General features: G+C 39.6%; 1 protein-coding gene across 2 annotated transcripts; it reads left to right on the top strand.

The window, feature by feature from the left end:
- The first annotated feature begins 1,069 nt into the window (after window positions 1–1,069).
- Window positions 1,070–10,058, top strand: LOC119326475 (alpha-dioxygenase 1-like). Of its 2 annotated transcripts, none has more exons than XM_037600110.1 (11): window positions 1,070–1,272; window positions 4,487–4,578; window positions 5,387–5,647; window positions 6,284–6,433; window positions 6,900–7,033; window positions 7,202–7,415; window positions 7,583–7,728; window positions 7,898–8,125; window positions 8,489–8,691; window positions 9,175–9,418; window positions 9,723–10,058. In XM_037600110.1, the coding sequence occupies exons 2-11, from the start codon at window positions 4,489–4,491 to the stop codon at window positions 9,904–9,906; spliced, it is 1,854 nt and encodes a 617-aa protein (XP_037456007.1). In that variant the 5' UTR covers window positions 1,070–1,272; window positions 4,487–4,488; the 3' UTR covers window positions 9,907–10,058. The 2 variants fall into 2 exon arrangements, with proteins under 2 accessions (XP_037456007.1, XP_037456008.1); XM_037600111.1 differs by having other exon boundaries at window positions 1,070–1,276.
- Window positions 10,059–12,014: the final 1,956 nt, after the last annotated feature.

Raw genomic sequence — 12,014 nt, 5'->3', positions numbered from 1 at the left:
CTGCCTCTTTCCTCTTATTAATTTATAGGTATACGTGGAGGTATTCATGAGGTAGTCATAGGCCCCATTTGGTAGAGCTCCAGCTCCTTCTAAAATGGGAGGAGTCAGAGGAGCCACTTTTTTATGCTCCGGCTTCTCCATGTAAAACAGCTCCGGCTCCTCTAGTGCTTCAAGATGGAGGCATTTTTAAGCAAACTGTTTGATAGAGCTTCAGGTGGAGTGGGAGCCGGAGCCCTACCAAAGGGGCCTATACATGTGCAGAGACTAGAGGTTGCATGTGCTGCCACTTTCCTAATCTATTCTTTTATTGTGCCATTTTTTCCTAGGTAACCTAAGCCTCTAAAAGGATTTCATTCACAACTCATCAAAGAGATAGATAAATGCGGATGCATACAATATAGAGGTCCCAACAAGTGGGTGCATGGTGGTTTGCGGTTTCTTCCTGTTTGTTTGTGGACCCTTGAAGCCGTGTGCCAGCTAGCATCCTCTGATTAATTGGTCGGAGATGTGTTTCTTGGGCCCTCCAATTCTTGTGCTCGCATAGATTTTATTATGGTGCTGAAGGAATGAGCGTCTGCATCTCCTATGTCGTATGTCGCCAAGGTAGTCGTGCAATACTATGTGCAAATACTATGTGCGCTCTTCGTGCCTCCTTCCTACTCTATTTTTTATGATGCCAACCTCGCCTGTAAACCGATCAATCAGTTTTTCTAGGTCAACTCAGCATCTAAAACGATTTCATTCACAACTCATCAAAGAGATAGATAAATACGGACGAATATGGTATAATTTTTTTTAAAATTGATTAGATCTTACAAAATTGGATCCTACAAATTTTATGAATATACTGTTTAGGTTTTCATTATAGTCTTGGATAGGATGTTACAGACCCTAGAAAATCACTGCAGGTTTTCATTAAACATAAAAAGACAGGCCAATCGATCAGTCACATGTCACATCAATTTTTTTTGTTTTTCATCAATATTATTATTGGAGTCGTACGTCCAGCCAACTTCAATCGATTGATATATAGCGGCATGGGTTGAATCGATATATAACGCCCTTTGTTGTCATTTCTACCTTAGATTCCTTTTGGGATAGTATCTTCTTCTTGTTGTTGTCCAGCCAACAACAATGGATTCAATCGATTGAATATATAGCGGCATGGGTTCAATCGATTGATATATAGCGGCATGGGTTGAGCCTCTTTTCTTCAGCCGTGCGGGGATTTCTGAGAGCTCAGCGCATCTCCAGTTTTTCCTTCTACCAGAGGCAAGTACGTAGTAGCCTTGCTCTTCACATCGTTTCTTGAATTCTTGTTTCCTTGCTTGGCCAATCGTGGCATAGAACCAAACGACGTGCCCGTAGTGCATGGACAACCATAGAAACTGCTGCAGCGGGAACAGATTTTTGCAATCGATTACATTATGTGCTATTTCATTCTCCAGTGTCTTTTTGATCGACGAACTGTTATGTAGTGCGTGTTTGGATGAGTGTCTGCGACAGCCATACCAAAATTTGGCCGTTGACCAGACACAAGGTTCGTCAATTTTTGGCATGCTTTGGCCGGCCTGCCCATCCTTCATTTTTGAGGTCTGCGCCGGCCGATTCCTGGGCAGCCAAATCGATCGCCAAGATTTGGCCGCCCTATGTCAGTTGGCAGGGCAGCGACAGCAAACCAAACCTACCGTAGTTCTTCCTTGTGCTCCTAAAGGCCAGTGTGGATTGCCTCTTGGCATGCATGGCAACCACATCGATGACGCCGGACTGTACTCCTGATGGGGCTATCTAGCTAGCTATCCCCCTGTGTGGCTGTGACCCAAACGAGGCAGGGCTCATGGAGAGAGAGACGGAGAGGAGAGACAAATAGTTTGAGAGAGAGAGAGAGAGAGAGAGAGAGAGAGAGAGAGAGAGAGAGAATTGAGGATAAGGATAGGATAAAGGAAGGACAAGTGACGAGATCTTTTTTGAGAGAAACAAGTGATGTGATAGGATAAGCTAAGATATAAAAAGCACACGGGTGGGTGCGTTCGGCCCGCCAAACCAAGTGGCCCTTTATTGTCGTTTCTGCCTTAGATTCCTTTTGGGATAGCATCTTTTTTTTACGTTGGGATCAAGAGAAAGAGCAAACACAGAGAGCGACATAATTAAACAGCAGGTTGCAATTTGCTCTCACGTGGTTTCACTTTTGCCATTGGTTTTGGGCTCAAAATATTTACTTGGTCAAAATAATCAGGAAAGCTGTACCTACCGACCTTTTTTTACTTGATCAAAATATTTATTATGCACCCAAATTTATTTAGTATGCACTGTATTAGTTGTAAAATGCATGTTACTAGATGTCTTTTTATGCAGGCAAAAATGCTTAGTATACAAGTTGTTTAATGTTCTTAATTAAGCTCGACAAATTGGTTTTACATGCATAATAAACAATTTTTGCTGCATAATAAACAAATTTACATGTACAAGTCAGGAATGTAGAACGAGTTTGCCTGGTCAAATCATCCGTATCAACAATGAGAACTACTCCCTCCATTCCCAAAGAGCAAATAGCATAAAACTACTACTTTACATGCTATGGTTCCAAAAAACTACCGGTTTTTAATTTTTCGCTGATAACTACCAACTCGGGGGTCGGCTGTTTCAAAAAACTCCAAATGACCGTTGCTTAAAAATTAAACTTGTTTATGACAGGTCGGGCCCGCACCTAAACATTCCGTCTATTTGACCGTGTGTGTTGACCGTTAACTGACATGTAGGGCCCATATGTCAGTGTCTGAAAAAGCAACCGGGGCCCTGAAAAATTTCTGAAATAGCAATCGGTTCCCTGGAAGTTTTCAGAAAAAGCAATCAAGTCCCTAGATCCAGAGGAGGCGCACCCGCCATGGCAGGAGCTCGATCTCGAGCTCTCTGCCTGGAACTGCGATGCCACCTCCTCCGGCCGACGCCGTGCACCATCAGCAGCCGGCGAACCACGCCCGCCGTGGCCGGATCCACGCCGCCGCACCACCTGCAGCCGGCGAGCCACGCCCGTCGTGGCCGGATCCACGCCGCCCCTCGCCTGTGGTGGCCGCGCCACGCCGGCCCTCGCCCGTGGCCGCCGCTACACGGCCCCTCGCCTGCGCCGACCACCACGCCGCCCCTCGCCTGTGTGCGCCGACCACCACGTACGCCCTGTCTCGCCTGCGCCGGTGGCCACACTCTGCCTCGCCCGTGCCAGCCGCTGCCCTTCCAGCAACGCGCACCTCCCGCCGCCAAGGATGAGGCCCGCCTCTGGAATGCCTCCTCGTCGCCAACTCCACCACCATGAGCTCCGGCGAGGACCTCCCACGACCACGGGGAGGCTGGGGAGGGGAGGGAGGAAGAAGAAAGAGAAGAGGGAAAGAGAAGAGGAAGACGAAACTGACATGTGGGCCCCAGATGTCAGTTAACGGTCAACACACGGTCAAATAGACGGAATGTTTAGGTGCGGCCCGACCTTTCATAAACAGGTTTAGTTTTTAACCAACAGGCATTTGGGGTTTTTTGAAACAGCCAACCCCCGAGTTGGTAGTTATCAGCGAAAAATTAAAAACCGGTAGTTTTTTGGAACCATAGCCTGTAAAGTAGTAGTTTTATGCTATTTACTCATTCCTAAATAACTAAATAACTGTCCTTTTCACTTCCCGGTAAACAACTTTGACTAAATATATATATAAATATATTAATATTTATAGTACAAAATTAATATCATTAGATAGATATTTGAACCTAGTTTTTTAATAAATTTATTCGAAGATACAAATGTCGGTCAAACTTGTGGCACGGAAACCAACTACGATCATCATTTAGGGACGGAGGGAGTACAACGGTATCACTGTATCAGCTCCCATAAAATTATGGGTTCTGAGCAGCTACACCTACACATCATATCTTATTTTTATTATTTAAACGCCTATATAGTACACAGCAAAACAATCATGAACGTGTCTTTGAGGCTGTGTTTAGATTGCAAACTTTGTTTGCAAAGTTCACTGTAGCACTTTTCGGATGCTATTTAGGAGGACCAAACATGATCTAATTATAAAACAAATTACACGGGTGGACTGCAAATCGCGAGACCTTTCTATCAAGTCTAATTAATTCGTCACTAGAGACTGTTTACTGTAGCACCACATTGTCTAATCAAGGCCTAATTAGGCTCATTAGAAAGGTCTCACAAAAGCACCCGGGGGTTATGGAATGAGTTTTGTCAGTAATCCACATTTAATACTCCTAATTAGTGTCCAAACATTCGAAGTCACTATAGCATGGAAAAACTTTGCGAACTAAACAGGGCCTGAATATCAGAACATACTGAGAACGGGTTGATCTGCATGCCTTTTCTATTATAAATATAGTACTACATCTTACTGATTGTTGTAACTTCCAAAGAATATATTATTGTTACTTCTTCATAAGTCCTCATATTCAAGATCATACATTCATTTAATTTGTTTGCATATAGCCATGGGTTCAGGTCTCTTCAAGCCTCGTGTTCATCCGGACCTCCGTGATGTTTTCTCTAAGATGTCTTTCGGTGACAAGATTGGCTTTCTAGTATGTTTTAATTAATTAGTGTTTAAGAGTAATTTATATATCAAGTATTTATTTGATGTACATACTGCATACAGTTACATACATACATACATACATACATACATACATACATACATATTCCTTCAGAATATCAGGTGGTGGTTATATATTAATGTATGATCATAAATATTATGTTACGTATGGAAATTAATCAGTATGCATGTTATTAATGTGGTCAGCGTTTTATATTATAGCAAGATAAGGGTGTTAATTAGAGAGGATGCATACATATATAGATGAGCACATAATTAATTACATCTTGGCATTTATGAAGATTTTTTATACTAGAATAAATCATAAATAAAATTTGTAACATTTCTTTATTTGATCTTATATATATACGCGCGCGCGCGTGTGTGCGTATCAATTCTAACGCAACTAAAAGGTGAACTATATTTTGAGCTATTGATGCCGCATTTTAATTGTTTGATCTGTTTTAAATTAGTATCTATTCATTTTAATATCTCAAAAATTGCACCAGATTAAGTTTGATGCACCATTTAATTAGGGAAATCTGTTATAATGAAGTATATTTTCAAATGAGTATGCGTGCCAATATGTATTATTTTTCCATGCATATGGTGGTAACTAACAAATCATGTTGATAAATATGGCCATTAGAAGCACACATATATACTTAAGCTTTATCATGCTTGTGTACCACCTTATTAACTATTCAATTGATATTCCTCATTAGTTGAAGTATTTAATTTACATATGCATACCTAATTAAATTTCCAATGTATTAATTTTTCTTAATTTCATGTAGTTCATTCATGCATTTGACAAGAGAAACTTGTGGCACAAGATGCCTGTTCCAATTGGTTTACTCTACCTGAACACCCGTCGGACCCTCCTCGAAAAATACAACCTGCTAGCTGTTGGGAGTTCTCATGGTGCTCTGTTTGACCCCAAGGAGTTCCTGTACCGCACCGGAGATGGCAAGTACAACGACCCCCATAATGCTGAGGCGGGTAGCCAATACACCTTTTTTGGGAGAAACATGAAGCCAGTTGATCAACAGGATGAGGTAGTTAATTATACACTATTTACAAAAAATCTAGTAATTTTCTTACAAAATTCCAAATTTCTAATTAAGTTCTAACAATACAAGTTAATAAGTTAATGTAAATTAGGTAAGCACTTATTTCCCTTTTATTTTGGTAATTCTTGTTGTATATATATGCAAGCTTTAGATGTGCTCTTCTTATTGTTGATCAATTTGCATCCCTATTATTTTGTTCACTAGAAAATTAGGTACTATACATATTGAATTTAGTTAATGAAGAATAAACCTGAAATTAAAGTCTAAGAAGCCAATTAAAGGAGTAAAGATCACCAAAAGAAGTGTTAAAGTTTTATTTCTTATTTAATATTTAGTTTGACACTTTGACTTCAAGACTAATAAAACTCTTTTTGTTGAAACTTTTTGTTTGTAGTTCGTTCTGCAAGCTTCAAATAAGTAAATGAATGAATTAACGTTGAAACTCAAAAAGAAAAGTCGAGTTTTGTCAGTATTAAAAATAAGAGCTAATGTGTGCTTGTTAATTTAAAAATAGAACCATTTTATTTTAATTATATCACACTGTTAATAGATGGAAATTAGAGGTCTACTTTTGAATCATCAGATTATGCATAAATAATTAATTGTTATTTATTGATGCAGTTGATGAGCCCAGATCCATTTGTTGTGGCAACAAAGCTGTTAGCCAGGAGAGAATACAAGGACACAGGGAAACAATTCAATATACTAGCAGCTGCATGGATACAGTTCATGGTTCATGACTGGATGGATCATATGGAGGATACCAAACAGGTGCATGCTTGATTTAATTCCTTAATTTGATAGCCTTAATTTGTTGAAGTCTTAAAAATAGAAATTCATCTTCCATTGAGAATTTGAAATATATATTGTAGTTACATGTGGTAAATTGGGCGTGCGGGACGGGTTCAGGTTCGGGTTGGACTTGTTGGGTTAGTTTAGCCTTCTAGAATATCTCGGGTCGAGTCGGGTTGGGTTGGGTGATGGACGGGTCAGGTCGGACCAATTTCAATATCAATTTTTTTATCGTATGTTGATTTGAGTTGGATTGGATGCTATTTGATCTTGGATCGGGTCAGTTTTGGATCTGGTCGGGTTGGTTCAGGTCAGGTCAGTTTGACTTTTTGGAAAATGTCGGGTCGGATTCGAGTCGAGTCGAGAAGGTTTCTCGGGTTGGGTCAGGTTCTGCCACCTCCAATTGTTAGTTGATATATAATTCAATTTTCTTGGTTTCTTCCAGATTGAAATCACAGCTCCAAAAGAAGTGGCCAATGAGTGCCCCCTCAAATCATTCAAGTTCTACGCCACAAAAGAACAACCTACAAATTCTGATGGAATAAAGACTGGTTACTACAATGTACGCACAGCTTGGTGGTGAGTAATGCTTAAGATTTTCTCAAGTTAAGATCTTTATCAGAAATTTCTCTTAAGCATGAAGAATGAACTTAAAAAATAGAGACGATCGATGAATATATATAAATCAATGCACATTCGGGCATAAAATGTCTTTTTTTTTAAATTTCTATGTCTGTATGTACCAAGGGATGGGAGTGCAGTATATGGTAATAATGAGAAACAGGCAAAGAAGATCAGGACTTACGTTGATGGAAAACTAGCGATCGGAGATGACGGTCTTCTTTTGCATGAGGAGAATGGTGTGCCATTATCGGGCGACGTTCGCAACGGTTGGGTTGGGGTTTCGATCTTACAAGCTCTTTTTGTTAAGGAACACAATGCGGTTTGTGATGCAATAAAGGTAAGATAAGCATCACTATTATCTATTTGTTTAGTTTTTAGGAAGAATTTGCTGTTCTTGACTTCTTGCCACCGTACCGATAAAAGCTGTTATTTACCAAGACATTACTTTGTTTTCTTTATACTGAAAATATGAAGAAAAAATTATAAATTTTGTTTTAATCTCAGGAAGAACATCCCAGCCTATCAGATGAAGAATTATATCGGTATGCCAAATTGGTCACTTCTGCTGTCATTGCAAAGATTCACACTATTGATTGGACTGTCGAGCTTCTCAAGACAAAAACCATGAGAGCTGCAATGCGCGCAAATTGGTGAGGATATATTTATCTCATTTTATCATATTTGCCGAAAGAAAAAAATCAACCATTGATGATGGTATTACTTTTCCAAGTGGAAATTTTATTTACATCTGCAAATTCAAATTAATTAAATTAGTGAGAATGTGTACAATTTACCTGATATTCTGATTCTTTTGTGAAGGTATGGATTATTGGGTAAGAAAATAAAAGATACATTTGGTCACATAGGAGGAACAGCATTAGGTGGGCTTGTGGGATTGAAGAAGCCGATCAACCATGGCGTACCTTATTCTTTGACTGAAGAGTTTACCAGTGTTTACAGAATGCATCCCTTAATACCAAGCACTCTCAAGCTCAGGGATCCGACCGGGCAACCCGCTGCAAATAATTCCCCACCATACCTGGAAGAGTGCGTACACAATTTATGTTTGGCATCCATTCCTCTCATTTTTTATGTAGAAGATGGAATGCAAACTAACAACTTTCATTAGATCAGACAGAAAAAGAGTGATACAGATTATAAAGAAATGAGGAAAAAAGTTAAAACATCCTTCTATTAGATATCAACTCTTACATCATGGGTTACCGAGCCTGACATTACACACTGAACTCGACACAAACAGTTAGATTTATTATGTTTTTACCTTCTTAACTATACAAGCAAAAGTAGAATATATAATCTTGGTCACAATAAGTTTTCTGCTCGGTTAACACATTTTTAGTATAACTGACATAAACACTGACACCATTTCTTTCTTGTGTCAAAATGTAGCATCGATATTGGAGAGTTGGTTGGTCTCAAGGGGGAAGATCAGCTATCAAAAATAGGGTTTGAAAAACAAACATTATCAATGGGATATCAAGCTTGTGGTGCACTTGAACTATGGAACTACCCAAGTTTCTTGAGGGACCTTATACCACAAAATTTGGACGGTACCAATCGATCTGACAAAATCGACCTTGCTGCCCTAGAAGGTATGAAATCTGGACCCAATTTATACCACTATCAATAGAGGATCATGATTTTTCACCATGTCAAATTGGTACAAGGGTCCACCAAGAATAATCCAATGCATAAAAATATTTAAAATTACTCACACTGGCAACAAATTAAGTACTAGAACAAGTATTTTGTAACCTTAAACTACTATGTTGAAATTTATCACAACATACTTGTCAATTTTCAAGAATTACCAAACTATTATTGTACTAACCAAATTGAAAATACAAGATTCTCTTACCAAGACATATATCATGTTTGTATCTTGTAACCTTAGCACCATTCTCTAATCAATCACAACTAACATTTATTTAAAAAACAAGGACATTGCTGCATACTAGTATAAACAACAATGTTAAGCAAAAACTGTACTCTTCAAGTTAAATAAAGATGATTACTATGTCTAATGCCTTGATTACACTGAGATTAACATCATTTTATTTTCCTCCAAATTAAAGTATACCGAGACAGGGAGAGAAGTGTACCGAGGTACAATGAGTTCAGGAGGAGACTATTTCTGATTCCAATAAAAAGTTGGGAGGATCTGACAAGTGACAAGGATGCAATTGAAGCCATAAGAGAAATATATGGAGATGATGTAGAGAAATTGGATCTTCTTGTTGGTCTTATGGCAGAGAAAAAAATCAAGGGATTTGCCATAAGCGAAACATCATTCAACATTTTCATTTTAATGGCATCAAGGTGATATTTAGTTTTAACTGATATTGAATGCTAGACAAAGTACCAAATTTGATTTAAGCCCTTGTTAAATGTATTAGGAAGAAACTGAGAATGTGGCTTAAGCTAATTTTCACTGATTCAAAATTTACCCAAACCCAAGTTCAACAAGGCAAGAAAACATAACGATGTGACCATTATGGGTACTTTACTGGTAGATCCAGAATGTTGCCAGAAAAAATAAGAAGTCAAATGTGGAAGTACTAATTTGAGATGATAACTACTTAGTTAAGATATGAATATTAATTTAACACATCTCTATAAACAGGAGGCTCGAAGCAGATCGATTTATTACAAGCAATTTCAATGAGAAAACATACACCAAGAAGGGGATGCAATGGGTCAAAACAACGGAAGGCCTACGAGATGTGATCAACCGGCACTACCCTGAAATTACTGCCAACTGGATGAAGTCCTCTAGTGCTTTCTCTGTGTGGGATGCAGACTACTAGTGAAAAAATAAAAGGTCCCCTGTCATATGTATTGCATGCAATTTGGCAAGTTCTATGAAGTATTATTTGTTTACAAAATTATGGTGTTTGTTCGGTGTAAATAAATATACTTAAATATGTCAGTGTACTTAATAGGATTCATTATTGCATGACACAAGTTGTTGATAACCACAAGTATAGGGAATCACAACAGTTTTCAAGGGTAGAGTATTCATCCCAAATTTAATGATTTGACACAAGGGGAGCCAAAGAATATTCTCAAGTATTAGCAGCTGAGTTGTCAATTCAACCACACCTGAAAGACTTAATATCTGCAGCAACGTATTTAGTAGAAAAGTAGCATGGAAGTAACGGTAATGGTTGTAAAAGTAACAGTAGCAGTTTCGTAGCAATCATAACAGTGGTAACGGAGAAGTAACTAAGCAAAGATCAATATGTGAAAAGCTCACATGCAATGGATCAATGATGGATAATTATGTCGGATGCAATTCATCATGCAATAGTTATAACATAGGGTGACACAGAACTAGCTCCAGTTCATCAATGTAATGTAGGCATGTATTCCGAATATAGTCATACGTGCTTATGGAAAAGAACTTGCATGACATCTTTTGTCCTACCCTCCCGTGGCAACGGGGTCGTAATGTAATCTAAGGGATATTAATGCCTCTTTTTAATAGAGTACCGGACCAAAGCATTAGCACTTAGTGAATACATGAACTCCTCAAACTATGGTCATCACCGGGAAGTGTCCCGACTATTGTCACTCCGGGGTTTGCCGGATCATAACACATAGTAGGTGACTATTGACTTGCAAGATAGGATCAAGCACACACACACATATTCATGAAAACATAATAAGTTCAGATCTGAAATCATGGCACTCGGGCCCTAGTGACAAGCATTAAGCATGGCAAAGTCATAGCAACATCAATCTTAGAACATAATGGATACTAGGGATCAAACCCTAACAAAACTAACTCGATTACATGGTAAATCTCATCCAACCCATCACCGTCCAGCAAGCCTACGATGGGATTACTCACGCACGGTGATGAGCATCATGAAATTGGTGATGGAGGATGGTTGATGATGATGATGGCGACGGATTCCCCACTCCGGAGCACCGAACGGTGTCACGCCCAATATGCGACCCTATCCAAAAGGAACTCGAAGGTCCCACCAAGGATAGACCGCATATTGAAACGCTTTTGCAAGGTGCATATCATTACATCAACATTACATAATAGATGGGGATACATACAAGAGGCATGCAATGCCACACGAATACAACATCACAATACATAAGAGCATCATCCGACTACAGATGAAACACAAACAGAAACTCAAATGACATCCACCCTGCTAGCCCAGGCTGCCGACCTGGAACCTATCCCCTGATCGAAGAAGCAGAAGAAGAACTCAACGCAAGCAAGCATCGCTCTCGCGTCATGATCATCGCATAAAACTGTACCTACAACTGTTGTTGTAGTAATCTGTGAGCCACGAGGACTCAGCAATCCCATTACCATGGGTATCAAGACTAGCAAAGCTTAAAGGGAAAGGAAGGGGTAAAGTGGTGAGGCTGCAGCAGCGACTAAGCATATATGGTGGCTAACATACGCAAACAAGAGCGAGAAGAGAGCAAGCGGAACGGTCGTCAACTAGTAATGATCAAGAAGTGATCCTGAACTCCTACTTACGTCAAACATAACACAGAAACCATGTTCACTTCCCGGACTCCGCCGAGAAGAGACCGTCATGGCTACACACGTGGTTGATGCGTTTTAATTCGTATCTGGTGTCAAGTTATCTACAACCGGACATTAACAAATTCCCATCTGCCTATAACCGCAGGCACGACTTTCGAAAGATTATACCCTGCAGGGGTGTCCCAACTTAGCCCATGATAAGATCTCGCGATCAACGAAGGAATAGACCTTCTCCCAGGAAGACCCGATCAGACTCGGAATCCCGGTTTACAAGACATTTCGACAATGGTAAAACAAGACCAGCAAAGCCGCCCGATGCGCCGACAATCCCGATAGGAGCTGCACATATCTCGTTCTCAGGGCAACACCGGATAAGTCAAGCTACGAGTAAAACCA

The sequence above is a fragment of the Triticum dicoccoides genome, chromosome 6B (genome assembly GCF_002162155.2).
Source record: "Triticum dicoccoides isolate Atlit2015 ecotype Zavitan chromosome 6B, WEW_v2.0, whole genome shotgun sequence".
In the NCBI taxonomy this organism is placed as follows: Eukaryota; Viridiplantae; Streptophyta; class Magnoliopsida; order Poales; family Poaceae; genus Triticum; species Triticum dicoccoides.
Note: the sequence above shows the minus strand (reverse complement) of the source record. Positions and strands in the feature narration are given on the sequence as shown.

Excerpts from the sequence above, each read along its gene's own strand:
- LOC119326475 (XM_037600110.1), top strand. The coding sequence starts at position 4,489 with ATGGGTTCAGGTCTCTTCAAGCCTCGTGTTCATCCGGACCTCCGTGAT. Across the intron at positions 5,648-6,283 it reads CAGTTGATCAACAGGATGAG|TTGATGAGCCCAGATCCATT; the intron begins GTAGTTAATTAT and ends TTATTGATGCAG. Across the intron at positions 8,692-9,174 it reads CGACCTTGCTGCCCTAGAAG|TATACCGAGACAGGGAGAGA; the intron begins GTATGAAATCTG and ends TCCAAATTAAAG.